The sequence below is a fragment of the Montipora foliosa genome, chromosome 12, assembly GCF_036669935.1.
Source record: "Montipora foliosa isolate CH-2021 chromosome 12, ASM3666993v2, whole genome shotgun sequence".
NCBI lineage: Eukaryota > Metazoa > Cnidaria > Anthozoa > Scleractinia > Acroporidae > Montipora > Montipora foliosa.
Window position 1 is genome coordinate 31017749 of NC_090880.1, and position 22294 is coordinate 31040042.

Here is a 22294-nt window from a genome sequence, read left to right on the forward strand (position 1 = left end):
CGTTTTGAAAACGCTCCACTTCTGTTAGCGGTTTCAAATCGACACGGTTTCGGCAACAGTCTCGATCGGTGTCGTGTAAACTGAAGGTGTAACCGCATCGAAAACGATGCGGTTAAAAACGATGCGGTTACAAATGAAACCGCGTTCGGGTAAATGCTGCCTGTGCTATCCAATGCGGTATTCAAGAGTGATTTGAGATATACCTGAACCGAGCATCAAACTTAAATCAAAAAGTACATCGCGCTGTCCACCGTAAAATAAATATCCAGGAGATGAGCAATATAAATCAGGGGCACCCAACGAGAATATAGTTCAAAACCACTTAAACATAGCATTGTTAAACGTATTTTAGTCTTTAAACGGTAGATATAGCCATATTTTTATCCCCTCAAAATTTTTCATCTGTTCGGATTCCCTAGCTGAAAGTCTAGTGATCCGAAAATTATAGGGATCAAAACTTACCTTTTCGAAAATTTCAACCAGAAAAAAGGCTCCCGAAAATTCTAGGTGACCTTTTTAGGGTAAAAATCCGTTAAAAATGGGCAATTATACCATTTTTTAGATATTCAAAAATCCTAGGACAGGCAGGCAAGCAAGAAATTTTACAACAAATGTTCCGAAAATTCTAGATCTCAAATTGTCTTCCGAACAGATATTTTCCGAAAATTGACGTTGGGTGCCCCTGATAAATATACTTAGCTCGTGGGTTAATCCTGGTGACTGACTTTCAAAAAGCTGGAACCAGAACTCGCATAACGTTGTCGTCATGTATGATTGTGGGATTTCGTGAGAGAGAATAATTCCTACTGAGCTAGCAATCCCATGTTCTGTTTTTTGTTTGCTTGTGTGTTTTTCTTTTTTTCGTTTTTTTTTTAAAGCGTGCGCATAATTCATATTCAGGCTACGTTCACACGGTACCGGACGAATTTTCTACCGGTTGAAAATTCGTCCATTTAGGGGTTGCGTTCACACGGAACCACGCTAAACGTACGAAAATTTGGACGCCTCGCCGTTCAAAAATTTGATTTCCAAAATCGAGGACGAATTTTTAGCCGGTACGGTCAAAAATTTGCCCAGCGCGCTGTGAACACCTTGACCGTCTAAATTTTTGCACGGCAAAGGCGTGGCTGCATGGATAAGTGGTAACTCAGCTACTATCCTTAGGCTTTCTCTTTCTTGACGCCATTTTGGATTTCGTAAAGTCGCGTTCTGCTCATGAACAGATTGTAAAGCCACTGACAAAGGTTAAACTTTAATCCAGTTCGTCAGTTCCGTGTGAACAGAGCAAAAATATTGCACGGTTCCGTGCGAACAAAATGTACGGTCAAATTTTCAACCGGTAGAAAATTCGTCCGTTACCGTGTGAACGTAGCCTCAGATTAAAAGGTGGCACCAGATCGTTCTTGTCGTACCTTATAGGTTATTCAATGTGTTTTTTTACTATATATGCTTACATCCTAGCTTCTGGCCTGGAAGTTTCTTCTACATTGTGACAGTTTTGCCGGCCATTTGGGTCGCGGAGTTAAGGATACTGAATGAGAAAATCAAAGATGGTGCTGATAATTGTGAAATAGATGCGGAAACCAATTATTATCAAGTCGGCGGTGGATTGGTATGTAGTCATCACTCAATAATCACAGGCGTTTCAAACTCGTATGTTGAATCCTCATTTGATGTGACGACTTATAGGGTTTGTATGGGAAATCTACTAATCCTAGTTTAAAGCGAAGAAAATAAATACAATTTTCTCACTTTTATTACACCTAGTGTCCAAATGTTTGTTTGAGGCATTCTGATCTACAACCTTGGGCATTTCAAATGGAAAATGAAGACCAACCCTCCTCTCGATTTCAATGATGAAAAAATTGCTGGCTTCAACTTGTGCGCGGATTCATCATTGATTTTGGTAGGAGGGGGGCTACTAATTTGATTCATGTTATTTTGTCAAAGATTGTAGCTCTGAGATTTGTGCTCAAGTTTGGAACCTTACAACCTTAGAACCCTTCGAGCCAATGATCACTCAATTGACGATTGATTTTAGGACGATTTAATTCTAAAATTCAATATAATTCGGCTTTTTGTCCAGACTCACGCAATAACATGTGCTTCTTTTTTGTACTAATATTATAAAAAGGCTAAGCTTCCATGAAACGAAAATTCTGACGTTTACCGTAAAAGTCGCTATTGATATGCGGGATTCACCTGAAAATATGAATTTTTTTTATTTCTGTTTATCAGATAATTATTAGTATCGATTCTGGACAGCTGGCGCAGAAATGGTCCAAATTGGGCCTCATCTTGCTAATCATTGTGGGACGGTGGCTTTTACCCAGAGGAGAACTAACACGTGACCAGCTATCCTCCCTGCTCTTGGTTTACGTGGCGAATGCCGCTGACATTATGGGTGAGTTAAAATGAGTAGATAATAATTTCTCCGGTCGATGTCGCGGTCCGTTTTCTGTACAATATAGTCCCTCTCACCAGAAAGCGCTGACGTTATGATACCCTGGGAACCGGCGTTTCGATGTCGAAAAACGGCAAGAGTCTTTTAAAGTGATTTCCCTTTTCTTGCATTATTGCGCTTGGGGATTGGCCATAGAACCTTCCATTTCGATGGCCTGGTTGTGCTCTATCTCATTCTTGAGAACCACTTTAAATTTCAGAACTCTTTGAAGTTTTCGACAATAATCCTATTTTGTGGTGTAAGGAGGGCGTGGCCATAGCTGTCCTGATTACATACACGTGGTCGTTCTTGCAGTTCACATTGGTTTTCACTGCCACAGCAGATACTATACCAGACTCCAAAGAACTTGAAAAGGTAACGATTTCTTGTAATGTCGTTGAATGCCTTCATAAGATTTGGAATCATGTCCATCCACGACCTATGAGGTTAGAATTGTGCCCCGGTGTATGATTATGCAGGAAATGTAGATCTTAACAAGTGTTATTGAAATTAAAAAAGAAAATTGGGGGTAACCACGCATTTTTCAAAGATAATTCATGAATAATATTTGTAAAAAGCTTTAAAATACAAAGCAATGTATGGCGTTCTTTCTCAAATTTAAACTTAATTATCTCTCAAAAATGCATGGTTACCCCCGATTTTCTTTTTGAATACCAAGAGTACTTACTAAGATCTACTTTTTCCGGATATTTTTAAACCGCGCAAAAATATCCCTGTATTAGTAAGCATCGGCGATAGGAAAAACGAGTATCTGGAGATGCGCAGAACGTATGCGCAATAACAATAGTAAGCACCGTCCTTAAGGGTCCTTAAGCGAAATTTTAAACTAGAAACTACTGCTAGGAAGCATTAAGTTCTGGTGGACACGAATGTCCTTGGCAAAATGTACTACGTAAGCTCCAAACGGTGATCATTTGGTCGCTTGCCATTCGTGATTAGGCCGCACATTAGTAAATACTGTTTTTTTTCCTTCGCTTCATTGTGTCTTGAAGGCTTAACAAGTAAAAGGACGTTTTTGAAACTTGTGTTAGCCATCGTAAACGACTTAGACGGAGGTGTGCTAAAATGTAGTCCGTCTTTTCATTGGATTTTGGTTTTCATCTTCAGTTGAAAAATTGTTAAAGTACATTTTTTCTTTGCATACGCAGGGGAATAGAGTTGTCGTAGAAGAAACGAAAAGTCAAGAAACTAAACTTCCAAAGTACATCAAGAAACTCATCGTACAAAAAGCCGAAAAGCAAAAAGCTGACCTTGCTGAAATAGAGAAAAACACAGACTTGCGTGCTGCCGTTGATCAACTGAAACAGCTCAAGGCTTACAAGTCTCGCGGGAGACAAGCCAGATTCTCAATTCACGATACAGCTCTGGAAGTTGTGCAAGTCCAACGCGAAGTAAAACGCGAAGAAGAAGCGCTCGAAGAACACATAAAACGAAGACAGAAACTAAAACTTCACGGAGACTTGTACTCCATATTGACTTTGATGTTGATGCAAGATGGACCGTTTCTAATCGTGCGACTTGTATTGATAATTGCTTACGGTGTTGCGACCACCCTGCACTTGTTCTTTACAGGAAAAAACGCAATGGCATTAGCGTTGCTTATTTACAGATTAGTGGTTTTAGTCATGGAGTCACACGTGGAAGAAGACGAAGAAGAAGACGAAGAAGAGTTTTACTCCATGACGAACGCATCGGCGTAAAATTTAGTTTTAAATTTCAAGAGAATTGTTTTCAATTGATTGCGCATACCGTAAAGGGAAAACAAAGATCATTCCTTCGGCGAACTAATCACAACGCGAGGCAAATACATGAAGCCTGAGCCAAGGGCGGGAAAATGAGCAAGTCATATGGTTTGGCTTTTACATCAGATTGGCTGAGAATGTGGAGCGAGACGTTTAAGCCAATTACTAGGCGTAGTTTTGGCTCGATTTCCCCCCCCCCCCCCCCACTCGAATTCGGGTATCCTCCCCAAAAAGAGACGGCCATGGCTCCGGGAGTGAGCGCTGGCTCATTTCTCGAAACAACGGCTGGTAATCGAGCACAGGCGTAATTATGCAAACCAATTACTTTTGATGCTCTATTAAGGTTGAACCCCACTTGTGAGATAAGCAAAACAATAAGCACAAAGCAAAAGAGTAAGAAACATCGTATGGGAGAAGGACTGGTGTGAAATAAGCGTGAAATATTCATATGAGCTGGAAAGGAAATTTTCGTTGACTTGAACCAGTGCCTATTTGCCCATTGAGACTGGGCGTTACGTCTTTCCGTTGAAAACCATTGAGCGCGCGATGGAGGAAGGGAACTTTCTGCTTTCCATGGTTCCTCGCGCTTCGCGCTCGTCTCTCGAAACGCCTGAGGAGGAGGCAGTATCATATCCAGTCAGTGCTAAGGTCCTTGCGCTTGCAATATGAATTTGCTTTGTCGTGGTTTACTATGTCCGTTCTGTCCTAATTTCTAAGACAGACTGGTGAGTCCTTATTCCAAAATGGCCGTCGTTTTAGTGTTCTTTTGTTTAGATAGATAGATAGATAGATAGATATACCTTTATTTAAACACGATAATGTTTAAAGCTACAAAGCTAATGGGGTCGTGTCTTTACAAAAGACGCTTAGATAAATTAAAGTACAAATCCCTAAAATTACATACTAGAGCGAGTTTCAATCGAGTGTCGTAAAACCAAAACCAAAGTAATTACTTTGGCCAATCGAAAAGGGGGGAGACAATCCAGTAAACCAATCAAAACTCGAAGTAATTTCACGTAGCCGACACAAAGCGCGGGAAAATGTGCGAGCCACGATTGGTTTTGTCTCCACCTAATGTGATTGGTTGAAAATGTGGCGCGAGAGCTTTGACCAATCACTGAGTGAAGTAATGCAAAACGAAAGCAATTCGCTGATTACTTTCGACACTCAATTGAAAACCGCTCTACTATAATATGCTTAAACTACTAGTCACCAGAATGTAAGAGAGCTAAAAACTAATTTAAGAAACTTGCATTATCTTTCAACTTGGTTGGCAAAGATTTATAACTCGCGTCTACGATTGAATAAAACTTAAGCTAAAAATTCCAGAGCATATTTAACCTTGAACGAGACAACAAGGGCTAATTTGCATATTAAACGACGATTGAGAGAGAGATAAAAGTGACCGAAATAATCGCAACAAATCGAGAAATTTTTGACCACGCTGGATATTCAAACCACAAAATTAAAATGGTGGCCATTTTGGAATAAGGTGTATCCAAAGTATTGAGAAACTTGAAAAAGATTGAAGTTCTACAATCGGACTTAGCGCCTCAATTAATATGTAGGATGTATGTAGTTGCTTTTATTCGTATTATGTATATATTAATTTACTTTTTTATCGTGAAATATATTTATTTTTAAGGAGGATTAAGAGTGCACTTCAATTAAATTATGGGTTATGGTCAACTTATTCAGTTATCTATTAATCTTTGACCTTACGTCCTCACCGCCATTTTGGTGGACGAAGATATGTTATTGGCTAACTCCTTTTGTTTCGTCCTCCAGCAGTTTTGTCAGACACCGTGGAGGATTGGCAAGTTTTTCTTTTTCTTGTGAAAATGAAAGTTCGAGTCTGCATGCGCTCACTTATAAATCGTGAACAACTGAAGATGGCAATTTATGATGACGTCAGAATTAACTGTGTGGTGAGTGACGTTAGTATTGCGTGACATCACACACGTCAACATTGACAGTTCTAGCGAGAAGTAAATTTGACCTTGTGCATATGAGAGTCTGTCAGTGAAGTGTGTTGAGTTTGTTGGATCCGTTCAGGAGAATAAAAAACCCTTAAAGTTTTCCTCTTCAACTCTCGATATCCTTTCACAAATGGCCATGGTGTGGAAATGATGGAGAGAGTGGTTAATACGTGATTCAATCCTCTGGCTTAGGACTAAATATTTTTGTTTCTTTGGGTAGGTGGGCTAATCTGAACGCGAATCCGAGTCTGCGTAATTCAGATTTCAGATATAATGCCGAAAAACTTGCCTGTGTCGTAAATTTTTCGTACCTTATGTCTTCCATTTGCTTCTAATTTGCTGAATAGACAATAACTGGAATATATTAGAGTTCCTGCTTTCGCAGCCCCCGCAAACGATTCTCATGCCAACATAAGGAGTCTCATTAAAGGAATGCCGATCGATATGTAATGCAGCTTTATTAAAATGACTACTACAAAGTTTTTTTCAAACTATTTGGTCCAAAGTTACAGCACATTTTGTAAATTATGTGCACAGAATCACATCACAAGAACTTAAATTACAATTTTTCTTACAGCTTGCATAGATCAAATTACACAGTATGCTTAGTCCTAAAATTTGCACATTGATTAGGGTTTTAATTTTCCTCTTTGTCTAACAGATGAGCATCAACTTTCAAAACCGTAAGGTCGATATACTCGTTTCACCGCAAACAGGTTGATCTTAATGAAACGTGATTGTTTCTCGGCCAAAACTGTAACAATCACATAATCGGGCATTTTGTAGGCTTCCCAACTTGAGCTCTGTAGAGCTGTCGAGGGTTAGTTCTTTCGTGAAATATTAATTAAGCATCTTTGTGGGCAATTTATTCATGGTGCAAACAAGAAAATTAATAATGCAACAGCCGTCAAAGAAAGTTGTATATGAGTCATTATAAACGCGATTGACGCAGTTGGTGGCTTCACAGTCAAAGAATTTCCTCCCTTCAGTGTCCCGCAAGCTCCACACACAAAGCACTGATGCTCAGTATGGCAAGATAAGCTGCGGTTTCGGAGATATCTTGGGCCTGCTCTGTTGATATGCTGCAATATATAAACAGACAACCTTCAGCTCTTGAAGTTAGAGCCGACATGAAATCCGCATTGAGAGCTACAGTTGAATTCAAAACAGGACCGAGACTGTATACGAAAAACTACAACCGGCGAGCAAGCTGTCCAGAAGTTGCCTTAGGTTCTAAAGAAACATCGAGTGCTTTAGAAAAAAATCTCATATCCAGTAAAGCGCGAGTGAAAATCAACATAAGCGGGAAAATGTATGAAACTCTGTATTCGACACTGGCGCGATTTCCAAATACTCTCCTTGGAAGTCCCGCCAAGAGAACGAAATACTATGATCAAGAGCGACACGAATATTTTTTTAATCGCAACCGCAACGCATTCGATGCCATTCTGTTTTATTACCAATCTAATGGATTACTCACGCGACCGGATAATATCGGATTGCAAGATTTCTGCGATGAACTGAAGTTTTTTGAGATTGGAGAGGAAACTTTAAACGAATTTAAGAGAGACGAGGGAGCTGTTGAAGATGACGACGATGAAGAAGTTACGCTACCAACAAACTTTTTCTTAGCAAAGATATGGCTGTGGTTTGAATATCCAGCGTTGTCAAAAATTTCTCGATTTGTTGCGATTATTTCGGTCACTTTTATCTCTCTCTCAATCGTCGTTTTATGCGCGGAAACGGTGAGACAAGATAAGGAAGAGAACGGGAAAGTTTACGATCTTTTAGAAACGGTTTGTATATCGTGGTTTACGTTAGAATATGGCTTGCGGATTTTCTCCTGTCCAGACAAGTTGAAGTTTGTGCTCGATGTCTTAAACTTAATTGATTTTGCTTCACTCATACCATATTACTGCCACCTCATCTTGGACGATGAGAAAACTTTCGACAAAATTGAAGCCATCAGAGTTTTGCGCGTCTCGCGATTGTTCAAGCTATTTCGACATCTAGACGAGCTGAAAGTCCTCACCAAAACAGTTAGAGCAACATGGCGCGAACTAATCATGATCATGTTTTTTATTCTAATAACCACAGCGATCTTTTCTGGCTGGACGTTTTACGTCGAGCACGAAGATCAGAAAGACGAGTTCTCGAGTATTCCAGCTTCTGCTTGGTTCGTGATTATCTCGCTTACGAATGTGGGTTATGGTGATATGGTACCTAGTACAACCCTGGGAAAGCTGTTAGGAGCCATTTGCACTTTAGCAGGTGTGCTTGTAATAGCTCTTCCAAGCCCTGTTATTGTCACGAAGTTCCGCTTCTTTTACGAAAAGAAAAAAAGGAAAAAATTGTCAAGTTACAAATTTTGAGCCGAAAGGATGCAGAACTAGAGGAATAAAATGGGAAATTCAAACAGAACGAAGACCGCTACATTTCACATAAAACACCAAAAAGGTGTCTTTAACACGTCCGCCGATCAGAATTAAACAAAGGTGGGAAATCGATTGAGAATGTTAACTAGGTTTCTTTTAATTTTTCAGTCTCAAACTTTTCGCACAAAAACGTTTTGTATGAAGTTGAAAGAGTATAAGAAAGTTGAGTTGCTCGACGAACATACTGTTAAACTGATTTTTCTCACTTTTGGATAATCTTTAATTGACCTTCAGCTCTTTAGTAATGAATATTGAGTAATATATTCAATGGAAGAAAATTAATTTCACTAACTATTTACGCATCGAAATGATTTGCATGTCACTTGTCGCTCGACTTTATTTAAAAAAACAAAACAAAACAAGGATGGACAAGGCATCATTGTCGACAACGGAATAAGACAATCAGTTTACCTAAAGTAGACCCAGCCTTCTTTGAGGCTGCGAGAAGACTGTTCGTGTTTTCGTCCATAATTTACTTTGACCTTCTATCTTAGAAGTGCAACAATACATGTAAACTAAAATTCACAAAAGTAAGCAGGCTTTTGAAGACCGACAGAACAGTTCATTTTTAGTGTTTTTTTTTTTAAAAAAATATGGTTTATGAAAATTGCGATACTGGCTGGCTGAGATTCGTGTCTTCCTTTTTACAGCAATAACTATGTATCGATTAAAACTTTTGTTAGCCTGAGGGTATTTAGCATCACAATAACTGTTTCCGTGAGATGGTAAAGTGAGATGGTTTTAGTTTCTAACAAATCGATGGAAAGAAACAGATCATATGTCACGGAAATCTAAAAAATTCTCATGTCCTGTAACCATAAACATCTTGTTTAAAATTGAACGTCACCGAATAACTATAATTTCTTGTCTAGTTGCCCTAAGTTTCGATTTCACTTTTTCTTGAGGTACACACAGCGGGAAGTCTGAACATCCTGTCAGTCTGGTTGATTCTAAAAGCCGGGGAAATTCTCTGAATACGGTCTCGCAATGTTTTGACCCAAAACTCAAATAAAAGAAATTTGATCATGCCCTTTAATCAGATCGTAAAAGAACAGGTGTTTGGTGGGAGCAATATATTTTTGTTTATTATATAGATACTGATTAAATACTAGGATATTTCCTTTTACTAAAAACGAACACTATTAGCCAATAAAACGCGAGCTTGCTCTTCATTGTAAGATACTTTTGTGCTTTAGTATAATTCTTCCCTACCACATTAACATTTTTATTACAAAATTTTACATTATTATGATTCGTTTTTCATAACTTTCATATATTGTTTCATGTTACACAACATGAGTGTTTTAGCGGTTGGTGACCGCGTTTTCATCATTTCGAAAATGAGCAAAACAAATTGTTTTAAGGTGATTCCTCAGAAAAAAAAATGTCGAACGATTTTCTTGAAACCTTCCCTGAATGTTCCCTACTAATCCCTGTTTTGAGAACTACAATAAAAAAGATATGTCACGGTGCTTGCTTAAGAGATACAATGGGCCAATCTCACCCTATTGATGCCTGTACTGATACTAATCACGCGCTTTATTTCATCTACTCCGGGTACATTTTGCGGTAGCTAAACGAGAGGGTTTTTAAAGTAACACTTGAAAACACCTGATAGGTAGAAAGTCTAGGGCATATGGAACACACTGTCTTAAAGAGTTTAGGGAAAAATCATTCAACTTAAAACGATGGCGACTCAAAACGTTTCTCGAGTCGTTGCATGTTTTCAATATCATAATTTACATCCTTTGGTAAGGGGCTTTGTGTACGTTTTTAGCTATATCTTTTTTCCTTGCAATAAATTTTTTTCATTTATTTATTTTTTTGTGACAAAGGGGATAATTTGTACACCAAAATTATGGAATAAAAAATATAGGTCACCGTGCTCGTTTAAGAGTAAACCACCATCGTACCTGTCTATCTCGATTATTGTAGATCAAAACAACAAAATTCGCCATCTCTCGGAATGCGCGCTCTTATTCGCAAAGAATTATGGGTCATTCACAACTTGAGAACTGTTTCAGCGTGTATGATCGACTTACGCCATATTTACGATGTTGCAAATTTGATCCAATTTATAAATATCGATACATCATATGCGCAGTACGATACTGAGGAATCACCTTAAATCTGGACATTTCATCAATAATTGTATAATCAATATCTATATCTCGTGCTGGTATCTCACTCTCGAAGATAAAATTCGTATCCCCAAGCGGCCATGTAATACCCTCTATAAAATATTCCAAAAAAGGAATTTTGCTCCTTACCTATATGGTACCTGTGAGACTATACCACTTAAAGCATTCACACAAAAAAGCCAAGAAAATAAAATGATACAAAAGACGAATAATCTGAAGTAGAATTCTCTTTAACTTCTTACGTGTTTGCTTGGCAAATTGTTTCGGAGTTATTTGCCGAAATCGCAACTTTATGGATCCTCGAGTTCATGAGCCCATGACAAGGAGCGTATACAACTTCATTGTAGACCAAGTTATTTTTAGATTGATTTTCCCGCGAATCCAAATCAGGCCTTTCCAACTTATCACAAGTCTGCAGCTGGCATGAGAAATTATTACCCGTGTAATTGATAATGGTCGCTTGTGCAAACCAACATTTGACTTGATTTGCGTTAATTGTTAATTTCAGTTTACAGTGCTCCCAATTAGTGCTCCAGCGCTAGAACGACTAGACACTTAAAAATAAAGTTGCTTTCCTTTCCTTTCCTTTCGTGGGAAGCGCGGTGACCTCATGGTTAGTGCGCTCCACTACGGATCGAGTGGTCCGGGTTCGGGCGTTAGTTGTCTTTTTCACACTTTACTCTTACGGTGCCTCTCTCCACCCAGGTGTTTTAAGTGGGTACCGGTGAATTTAATGCTGGGGGAAGCCCTGCGTTGGAATAGCAAGCGATCCAGTGGGGAGTAGATATACTCCTAGTTGCTTCATGCTACAGAAACTGGGACAAGCTCCGGCCTAATGGACAACTTGACTCGTAAGCAGACTTTACCTACCTTTACTTATGCAAGCCAAACTCATATTTAAGAACTCGTCTAAAAATAGCTTGATCTGTGAAAATGCCGTTACATAGAACTACTATTGGAATTGTGGGCTACTGGGTATGGAGTCATTCTTGTACTTATTACTGTCGTACACTGAGGAAGAGGAAGACCGCAAACCACAAAAGATACCTACACCGAAAAACCGAAGCTTTTGTCTGCGAAACGACCGAGACCGCAAACAACGAAACCTCCAACGCTTTCCTCCTTCGGATGGATACACTGTATTGTGATTCGTCGGAGAATAATCCCGAGGGGGAGTTAGAGAGGCAGCTACATGTCGGTTTAAGGAGCTGGGCTTCCGTAGCTACAGGTAGTTTCAGATAGTCTTCTAACCTCCTTCCCACGGGTTTTCTGCCATAGTAGGCGAAATGGTCAACAGATGTAGGAAGATTGCGTCTTCTTTTGCTTCTAAAAACGACTCAATAACGAGATAAAGCTTGACTCACGCTCCACTGGGTATCTCGGAGAAGATGTTTCGCATGCATCGTATATATGCAATAGTCTAGTTTTTGTCAAGATTGTTAAAACGAATATCAGTCAGGACTTTCGAACAACCTCTTCTGACAGTGGAATACACAATTCGCCAAAATTGTTTGAAAGAATCTATTTTCAGAACCAGGCAGCTTTTAGTTCAAACAAGCAAATAATAAAAACATTAAAGAAAAACCTTTTATGAAGATTACATCTCTGGCAGTCGGAACATTGTAAGAAAAACTCTCAAACAGCTTTTAGGCGGTTATTGAAGGAGATGGCTTTGTTTCTGTAGTGTTTGAATTGCTTTTACTATTCGGTATTTGTACCACTTTCAGCAAACGCACATTTGCAAACTTTACAAGCTCTACGGCTCCAGTGTATATCATATGAAAGAAACCATGAATGTGATTTTCAACCAAGGTTTACACTAAGGCATGACTGAGGGATAGAACCCTGAAATAAAGTGTCTTCTCATTGGTATTCGTGAAGAACACGAAAAGCGACTCTGAGTTGCAATTGGTGCATTCGTGTTAGCACGAGTATTGAGCAGGCACCGTAGTAAGGTTCAAATAGCCAATTTTTGGCTATATATGGTATTCATAGTGACGTCATCAAATTCTAAAATCAAAATCGCAGGTTGTTTTAAATTTTTATCTATAGGAGCTTGAAGATGACCTAGAAATAAATCTTTTTTCAAGTGTCCACTTCCATGACGTCTTTCGTCTCGAAAATACAGCATATGAGCATTTTGAATTTCCAATGCTACAAAGTTGTTTGGTTGAAAAAAAATGTCTATGCCTATCAATCTCAGCAGTGTGAGCGTTTCATGTCGGAGCGTATCAAGTTCATGTATTTTATCTCATGAGTGAAAAGTAAGCACTTTCATCGCTAAGTGAATTGCAGACGTTCGTGTTGATTTCTGGCCGCCATTACTGATTGGCGCACTGCACAACGGTGGTGCATGAACATGGCAGCTCCGCTAATTTCCCTTTCGTAAACAAGCGATGCCATTTTTGACGGTCGATCAGCAAATCTATGACTGACTCACACGAGGATCCGGCAGCACTCCACCTTACGGTGCAAAATGAACTTGACAACGCAGTTCACTGGTGTAAGATAAACGGATTGAGAGATAATCCTGAGAAATTTCAAGAAATGATTCTTGGAGAAACTAACCGCACATATAGTTTTAAAGTCGGTGATACTGAAATGAAGAAAAACGATCAAATTAACTTATTAGGGCTTAACTTAGACAGCAAATTAACCTTTAGTAAACATGTTTCCGACATCTTTGATCGTGTTAACAATCAGCTTAAGGTTATGAAGCGTTTCAGAAATATTGTATCCAGTAATACTAAAACTAGGTTGTATAAAGCTCTCATCTTGCCATATTTTCTAAATTGTAGTAGTGTATGGCACTTTTGCGGAGCCGGAAACGCGCGAAGGTTAGAATTGCTAAACAAGCAGGCTTTATGTCTTATTTCTGATGATAATAACAACTTAATCAGAAGTCTTTTAGATATAGATTTTGTAATAAAAACTAACGATAAAAAATCACGACGTTTCGACCCCTCGGAGGTCATTTTCAAGTGAGAATAAAAGTTTTAAGAATTAGCATAAATATGTAAAAACTAGATAAAAATGCGGCGAACGCCGAAATGTGATAAAAATATGTACAAAAGTGTAAAAAGTGCTAAAAATATATGGAGTAATGAGCGGTAGCTAGAGAAAAACAATAGACAAAAAATAATTAATTACAAGAACTGTTCTAAACAAATAATTTGGCGCGGATAGAGTCACACTGTTTGTTTAGCGATGGTTTCAGTTCTTTTATAAAAAGCATTTCAAAAACAAGACAATCAAACTTGTTCTGGCACTTTCTCAGGATTCTAAAACTCTTTGCGATGTTGTTAGGTTCCAATGCATGTTTCTCTCTCAGATGGTCGCCGATGGTTGCCCCTTTGTGCTCTTCAATGCGCTGGTGAAGGTGCCGGCAGGTATATCCGACATAACCTGCGTCGCACAGGTCACACTTGAATTGGTACACAACGCACTGTTGGCTTACAAGGGGTGGCTTCTCTTCACGGACCCGGATCTCTTCTTTGATCTTTTTGCTCGTGTAGACAGGGGTAATATCCGCACTGATCTTACGGCTTAGGTCGGCAAGTTGTCTCCGTACGGCGTTCGCAGATTTTTGGTCCTTGAAGGGCAACACGACTCTGATTGGGTCCCCACGCTTCTCATCAACGTGGGTGCGTGATTCCTCGGAAACTTTTGAATCAACGAAAAGGCGGATGGTGGACTGCACATGATCTTCAGGATAACACAGACGGGAAAAGATCTCTTTGAGGCGTTCACATTCCTCGTGAAAGGCCTTCCATGTAGACGAGAGCTTAAACGCACGGTTAAGCATGGTATTTATCAGTGACCGTTTATATCTCGCGTCAACGTGGCTGTGATAATGTAACAACAGTCCGGTGTCAGTTGGTTTTCGGTACACCGTTGTGTTCAGGTAGCATCCATTCCTGATTACGTTCATTCCAAGAAAGGGTAGTCTGCCATTTTCTTCGAGCTCCATTGTGAAATCAATAGAAGGGTGACTGTTGTTTAGTGTCGTTAAGAAATCTATAGCTGCTTCAACATCAGGCATTGCGCTAAGGGTGTCATCAACATAGCGCTTGTAAAAGGCGGGCATCTTGTTTTCTGTTTCCAGCTGTTTCTCGATGTTACACATGAAGGCGTTTGCCATGAGAGGCCCCAGCGGCGAGCCCATTGCCACACCGTCCACTTGTTCGTACAAGTTTCCTTCAAACTGGAAAAGCTGATTTTTGGTGGCGATTCTTAACAGTTCTATCAGGGCCTGCTTCGTGATATTAAGATCGTGTTCTTTGTTGAACCAGTCGTTCTCAAAGGCTCTCTCTGCAATACTCTCAATGGTTTCGTCCACAGGAACATTAGTAAAGAGTGATGACACATCATACGACACCAAAACATCATGCTCTTTGATTTTCATTTCACGGAGTTCGTCAGCAAAAACAAAAATGTCACCGACGGTATGGTCGTTGACGGACAAGGGCGTTAGCTTTTCGTCCAGCCACTTGGCAAGTTTATAATTGTATGTTCCTGTGGCAGATAAGATGGGACGCATGGCTAACTTCTTCTTGTGGGTTTTAGGAAGACCGTACAGATGTGCGAGCCTGGAACCCTTTTGGACTACTGAGTCGGCGATGTTTTTGGGTAGGATCTTTTGTACAGTCGACGTCAACTCCTTCTCCTTTTGGAGTAATGGATGGTAAAATTTCGGAGGTCTACCTCGTGTTCTTGGTCTCTCAAGGCTTACTGGTGCAAATTTTTCTTCGTCATTAATGGATGATTCTTTCAACAGACGTACATAGTCAGATTTATCCATTATAACCACGCCTGAGCCTTTATCCGGCTTTGTGATAACAATGTCATCCCTCTTCTTAAGTTGACTTATTGCTCTCAGCATTGCTTTCGGTGGTGTTGGACCTTTACGTTCGCTGTAATTGAGTGCAATAGATCGCAGTGTTGCAGCTGCTAGTTCTCTCTCGTTGCTGTCTTCGAGTTTCGGTTCTAGTTTCCAGTAAGCCTTCTCAAACGTTGCATGGATTTCTCTTGATGATATTCGTTGTGGCAGTGCAAAGTTTAACCCTCTACACAACACCAACTTTTGGAAGAAGGATAGCCTGTACGAAGATATGTTCTTAATGTGCTCATCAATGTTCGTGTCGGCGTTCAGAAGTCGTGCGATCTTTTTAGTGTGAACGCTCATCTGTTGTTGATACTGCTCATTGCGAAGGAAGACAATCGTTTTGAGAATGCAGATGAAGCGAAGAGGCGAGCATTCTTCTTGGATTTCTCGGTAAACTTCTCTGATTTCTCTTCTTAGCTCTGGTAGTTGCTTGGTTTTCTGGCGAAGCTCTTCACTGACGACATTCTGCTCAAACGCTGCTGATGATCGACTCCATTTCTCAGATTTAGTCTTGTCAACTCTCGCAAATGTAGGTGTCAGGTCAAAGTTTTGACATAGTTTTAAAAATTCAACTGCGGTCTCAAGGTTTACTTGTTTTATGCTGCACTGCTCAAGTCTCCTGAACAAGTGGAGCTGGTTATCGCGTTTCAAAATCTTAATCAGAAGTCTTTTAGATATAGATTTTGTAATAAAAACTAACGATAAAAAATCACGACGTTTCGACCCCTCGGAGGTCATTTTCAAGTGAGAATAAAAGTTTTAAGAATTAGCATAAATATGTAAAAACTACATAAAAATGCGGCGAACGCCGAAATGTGATAAAAATATGTACAAAAGTGTAAAAATATATGGAGTAATGATAAATACCATGCTTAACCGTGCGTTTAAGCTCTCGTCTACATGGAAGGCCTTTCACGAGGAATGTGAACGCCTCAAAGAGATCTTTTCCCGTCTGTGTTATCCTGAAGATCATGTGCAGTCCACCATCCGCCTTTTCGTTGATTCAAAAGTTTCCGAGGAATCACGCACCCACGTTGATGAGAAGCGTGGGGACCCAATCAGAGTCGTGTTGCCCTTCAAGGACCAAAAATCTGCGAACGCCGTACGGAGACAACTTGCCGACCTAAGCCGTAAGATCAGTGCGGATATTACCCCTGTCTACACGAGCAAAAAGATCAAAGAAGAGATCCGGGTCCGTGAAGAGAAGCCACCCCTTGTAAGCCAACAGTGCGTTGTGTACCAATTCAAGTGTGACCTGTGCGACGCAGGTTATGTCGGATATACCTGCCGGCACCTTCACCAGCGCATTGAAGAGCACAAAGGGGCAACCATCGGCGACCATCTGAGAGAGAAACATGCATTGGAACCTAACAACATCGCAAAGAGTTTTAGAATCCTGAGAAAGTGCCAGAACAAGTTTGATTGTCTTGTTTTTGAAATGCTTTTTATAAAAGAACTGAAACCATCGCTAAACAAACAGTGTGACTCTATCCGCGCCAAATTATTTGTTTAGAACAGTTCTTGTAATTAATTATTTTTTGTCTATTGTTTTTCTCTAGCTACCGCTCATTACTCCATATATTTTTAGCACTTTTTACACTTTTGTACATATTTTTATCACATTTCGGCGTTCGCCGCATTTTTATCTAGTTTTTACATATTTATGCTAATTCTTAAAACTTTTATTCTCACTTGAAAATGACCTCCGAGGGGTCGAAACGTCGTGATTTTTTATCGTTAGTTTTTATTACAAAAGATAATAACAACATATACGAAACTCTGCTCAACAATCCGAATATAACAACTTTACAAATAAGAAGCTTATAATGGTCTATATAGCACTTCATGCTTTAACACCTGCGTATATCACATCTTTACTTATTTCGAGACGTAATACCCAAGGACTTAGAGGTATAAATAAGTTGTACCAACCTCGTGTTAACACCACAAACTATGGCAAAAACTCATTTACAATCACTGCTACTAAATACTGGAATATCTTAACTGATAAACTTAGAATTGCGCCCAGCGTAACTAATTTCAGGAACAATATAAAATCATATCTTTTTTAGTTTTTATCATGCGTTAGAGCGAGTTTCAATCGAGTGTCGTAAAACCAAGACCAAAGTAATTACTTTGGCCAATCAAAAATGACGGAGACAATCCGTTAAACCAATCAAAACTCGAAGTAATTACACGTAGCCAACACAAAACGCGGGAAAATGTGCACACGCGAGCCACGATTGGTTTTGGTTTCACTTCTGATTGGTTGAGAAAGTGGCGCGGGAACTTTGAACCAATCACTGAGTGAAGTAATCATAAACCAAAGCAATTCGCTAATTACTTTCGACACTCAATTGAAAACCGCTCTAACTCGTTGTACTTACTTTTGTTTAGAGCGGTTTTCAAATGAGTGTCGAAAAACCAAAACCAAAGTAATTACTTTGGCCAATCAAAAGGGTCGGAGACAATCCAGTAAACCAATCAAAACTCGAAGTAATTACACGTAGCCAACACAAAGGGCGGGAAAATATGCACGCGCGAGCCACGATTGGTTTTGGTTTCACTTCTGATTGGTGGAAAAAGTGGCGCGAGAACTTAGAACCAATCATCGAGTGAAGTAATGCAAAACCAAAGTAATTCGCTAATTACTTTCGACACTCAATTGAAAATCACTCTAGTTTCATTAGAGTGGTTTTCAATTGAGTGTCGAAAGTAATTGGTGAATTACTTTGGTTTATAATTACTTCACTAGTGATTGGTTCAAAGTTCTCGCGCCATTTTTTCAACCAATCAGAAGTGAAACCAAAACCTATCGGGGCTCGCGCGCGCATATTTTCCCGCGCTTTGTGTCGGCTTCGTGTAATTACTTCGAGTTTTGATTGGTTTACGGGATTGTCTCCGTCCTTTTTGATTGGCCAAAGTAATTACTTTGGTTTTGGTTTTACGACACTCGATTGAAGACTGCTCTATCTATATATCGTAACATTATTATCCAAGTTTTTGTAATTTAATACTGTAATTACTGTATAATTTATATTGTTGTTTTAGAGTACATTCGGAGATACTAGCATATTTCTTTGCTTCTCTAAAAATCCGAATCGAACTGATAAAGTTGTATGTATGTATGTCTGCCATTCTTGGTAACCAAGCCTTTTTATTTGGTTCGCTTTCAATAAATTAGGTTGTAAGGATTAGCTTCCTTTAAATACTTTCAAATTGCCAATTGGAGGCCGTTGTTCCGGTAGTGTAAAGGTTAAGTGCATATTGAGCTGAGTTCGGCATCGTTCAATCAACATTTTCTAATTTTTTTTTCCAACTTTTTTGAAAGGTTTTTTTCTCAGTTTTTTCTTAATTATAAGTGACATACGCTGCTAATCTAGTCCTAGATTAAGTATTTTTTCCCCTCATTTGCAAACGACAAACTTAAAAGTGAAAAGTCTCGTCCAAATGGCATCGCTTGTTTACGAAAGGGAAAATTGCGGCGGCTCCATGCAAAACTCTATAAAGTTGCGTGAAACGCTTCCGATAAAGAACTCAGAAACGATGTACCCGCACAGACCTGAGAAGACTGAGAATTGGTGAGGTGATTTATGAATTTGTCTCCTACAGCAATCCAAGTTTTTGGCTTATTTCATTGAACGGTTTTGATTTTACTTTTTTGTTGCGTGACTGTTGTTCTCCTACATAGCGTTTCCCAGGGCCTCGGGTTGCGCGCAGACGTAATATACGAGAATAAGCAATACCGTGGGTCCTTGCGCCGACCGTTGTTTTCTTGCTGCACCGACAATGCGCACTATGAAAATATTGGTACTGGTCTTCATCCTTCTGTTGGGATGCCCTCTTTCGTCTTCACGACACCTTGAAGGTAAACGAACTTGTAGAAAGTTGTTAAAAGATTTCGACTTGTTTTGCTTTCAAAATTAGCCAAATAAATGAAGAGTTTTAACTAGTGCTACGCTCCACTGGGCATCTCGGGCAAGTTGTTTGCCGTATATTGTTTGCGTGCAGCATTGAGGAGTCAACTTGTTTCAACTTACATTTTCTCAGCTGATATAACACCTAATACGCTGAAGCTTTGCAGGGTTACTAAAGTAAAGGTGCTCTTTCTATTGCTGGTATACATTTTTAATTTTAACTTATTTGAATTTTCGTCCGCCATTTTGGAGAAGGGTCTATTGGGTTCATCATTGACTTAGATAAAGGTACACCTTATTTCACGTCGGTAATTCCTTTACCGTCTAGAGGGTATTCTCCCAGGAAGCTGAAGGTGCGATCATTTTACCTCCCTCTTTCCATCAGTGCTCCGTTTTAAGGGTATTTAAAGCTACTTAAGCTACACTGAAAGGAAAGAAGTCGAAACATGTACAAGGATGTGAGATCCGGGGATCAAACTTTGGACCTCTTGTACCAAGGCTGCTCACTAACCAACTATGCCACCCTTGCTCCTTCTATATGGAATGCCAGACACTCTGACATATAAGTAAAAAAAAATGTTTTTAAGACCGTTGAAATGGTTAACAGTCTTTCATGAAGCCTTTGATTTGTGAACATTCTTTTGTTGAACAGACTCCAGTGAACGGTTGGCGGAACGCTTTGAGGAAGGAAGAGAACTGGAGGAGGAGAGAGACATGGCTGAAGAGGAGAATAATGAGGAAAGTGATGAAGCTGAAGAGGAAGACACTGATGAGCTAGAAGATACGGATCAAGAATTTGATTCAAGAGAAGAGGTTGTGAATGTTCGTCCTGATGACCAATTTCCAGATGAAAGTGAGGAGGAAGATGAGGACAACAGTGAAGAGGAAAATGGACGCCCAGAATTTGAAGATGATGACGAACCCGAAGAGGTTGATGATCGCATGTTGGATGACGGTGATGCTGGACTTGATGCTGGTCAAGAAACTTCTTTTGAAGGAGTTGAAGATTTTAAAAGAGTAAGTGACAGGTTCCCTAAAAGCTAAAAGTCTCTATTTTATTAGTTATGTATTTTATAGTTAAGTGTCTAATCGGCATGGGTGGGTGGGTCGTGTGTTGTGGGTCCGAGATCCTCCATGTATACATACTATTAACCCTAACCCTAACTTAATCCGTGAGCGGGCAATTGCAAATTTGGACCGAGCACTGAGGGAGCTAATATATACATTTTTTATCTTCAAATGAACACAACCCACCACCCACCCACTTTATTTATCCTCACCCTCATAGTTCTCTTTGCTTGACAGTGCTACCATAGCTGCCAGAACTAGAAAACTAGGAAGAACAAATAATTTAGTTACGTTTGATGAAGGAGAATGCATCCTAATTGTGGCAGCCCCATGTGATGTCCCTCAGGTATTGATTGTGATGCCATACGATTTCATCATTTGGATGCCATCTTGGACTGGCTGACTGGCACACATGACCTTGATCTCATGTGATGGTATGCAGTTTGCCCAAGGAAAAATACTGAAATTCCTGATTGGCCACTGAAGTTGGATGGGATTAATACATGGATGGTGGACTGTCGGGTAATAACCCTTTGTTGTACACTAAAGGGAGTTACTGCTTGGCTATCCAGCAAAGGAAGTCTACTGATATCTCACAAAATTGATATTGCATCATAGCATATGTATTCCAAAATTATTGTTTTTAATAAATTCTTAATAGCAACAAGATAACTGTTAAAATACTTATAGTGTGATACCTTCATTACTGAATAAACTATTCTCCTTAAAATATACAACTGCTTTCAAATGCTTCATAGATGATTTCAGGCTCCTTTTTCAACTGCAACATATTGAACTCAAAGTGTTTTCTGACTAGTTGACTCCTTAAGCATCCTGGGATGCCCCCTACCTGTGACGAATGTAAGATTGTCTGGCAGGTTAGACTGAGTAAAATCTGTCAAAATATCACTCCCAGGTGTCAATGGGTTAATTGTCACAAGCTTTTTATACAGTGTATTGCTAGTAAACTCAGCTGGAGTCATGTCATTTGTGTCTGGTATAAATGATAAATAGTAAGTGATAATATTTAATAATTAGACCAATGGGCTATTGGCCTGTGGCCCTTGAGGGCGAAGGGTCTAATAATTATTGTTTTAGTATCACTCAACTAGTCGGACAGAAAAGGCAATAATAAAGTTAGCAAATGCAAGTTGAAGAAATATTTATTTGGGAATGAATTGAAAGAAAGCGTCACGCTTTTTGCTACTCGAGGACTATTACTAATAGTCCCCTAGTAGTGAAGCCAATTAAAATGCAGGATTTGCATTAGTCCACTAGTTGGGTGATACTAAATCGATTTAGCCAAGCCTAAAAGCGAGGCTCTCCGGGCTATTTCTTCTTACAATAAGTTTACCTGGCTTGAGCCTGCAATCCAATAAAAACCCAGTACCTGGTCAGCGGTCAATGAAAAAAAAAAAAAAAGTCCCTGGTTCAACTTCTCAGCTACACTTGTAAATAGGTAACTGGGTTGCCTCTGCCCAGTTGGGATTCAGTTGTTGTTGGTGTGTTCTGTTTTGTTGATTGTGTTTCATTGGCCCTGAAAAGCTCTCATGGGGAGTTGTCAGTTAAGTCTGTATTGTATTATGTCCAATATCAAAGATGTATGTTGTAAACTAGCTGGAGGCAAGTATGCAAGTATTGGTACTCTAAACTTGAGCCTGCA

At 39.5% G+C, this 22294-nt stretch overlaps 3 protein-coding genes across 3 annotated transcripts in view; 2 read left to right on the forward strand and 1 right to left on the reverse strand.

Moving 5' to 3' along the window:
- The window catches only part of LOC137979217 (transmembrane protein 26-like), a 7367-nt gene extending 1468 nt beyond the window's left edge, over positions 1–5899 (forward strand). Inside the window, exons 2-5 of the mRNA XM_068826421.1 lie at positions 1462–1612; positions 2239–2404; positions 2664–2818; positions 3613–5899. Of these exons, the coding sequence (XP_068682522.1) occupies positions 1462–1612; positions 2239–2404; positions 2664–2818; positions 3613–4164 (1024 nt within the window). The 3' untranslated portion in view covers positions 4165–5899. The remainder of the gene's footprint in view (positions 1–1461; positions 1613–2238; positions 2405–2663; positions 2819–3612) is intronic.
- Positions 5900–6032: 133 nt separating this feature from the next.
- Positions 6033–10939, forward strand: LOC137979216 (potassium voltage-gated channel subfamily A member 1-like). The gene has a single exon (XM_068826419.1). The coding sequence runs from the start codon at positions 7265–7267 to the stop codon at positions 8555–8557; it is 1293 nt and encodes a 430-aa protein (XP_068682520.1). The 5' UTR covers positions 6033–7264; the 3' UTR covers positions 8558–10939.
- Positions 10940–13686: 2747 nt separating this feature from the next.
- Positions 13687–15721, reverse strand: LOC137979593 (uncharacterized). The gene has a single exon (XM_068826883.1). The coding sequence runs from the start codon at positions 15641–15643 to the stop codon at positions 13922–13924; it is 1722 nt and encodes a 573-aa protein (XP_068682984.1). The 5' UTR covers positions 15644–15721; the 3' UTR covers positions 13687–13921.
- Between the last annotated feature and the right edge of the window lie 6573 nt (positions 15722–22294).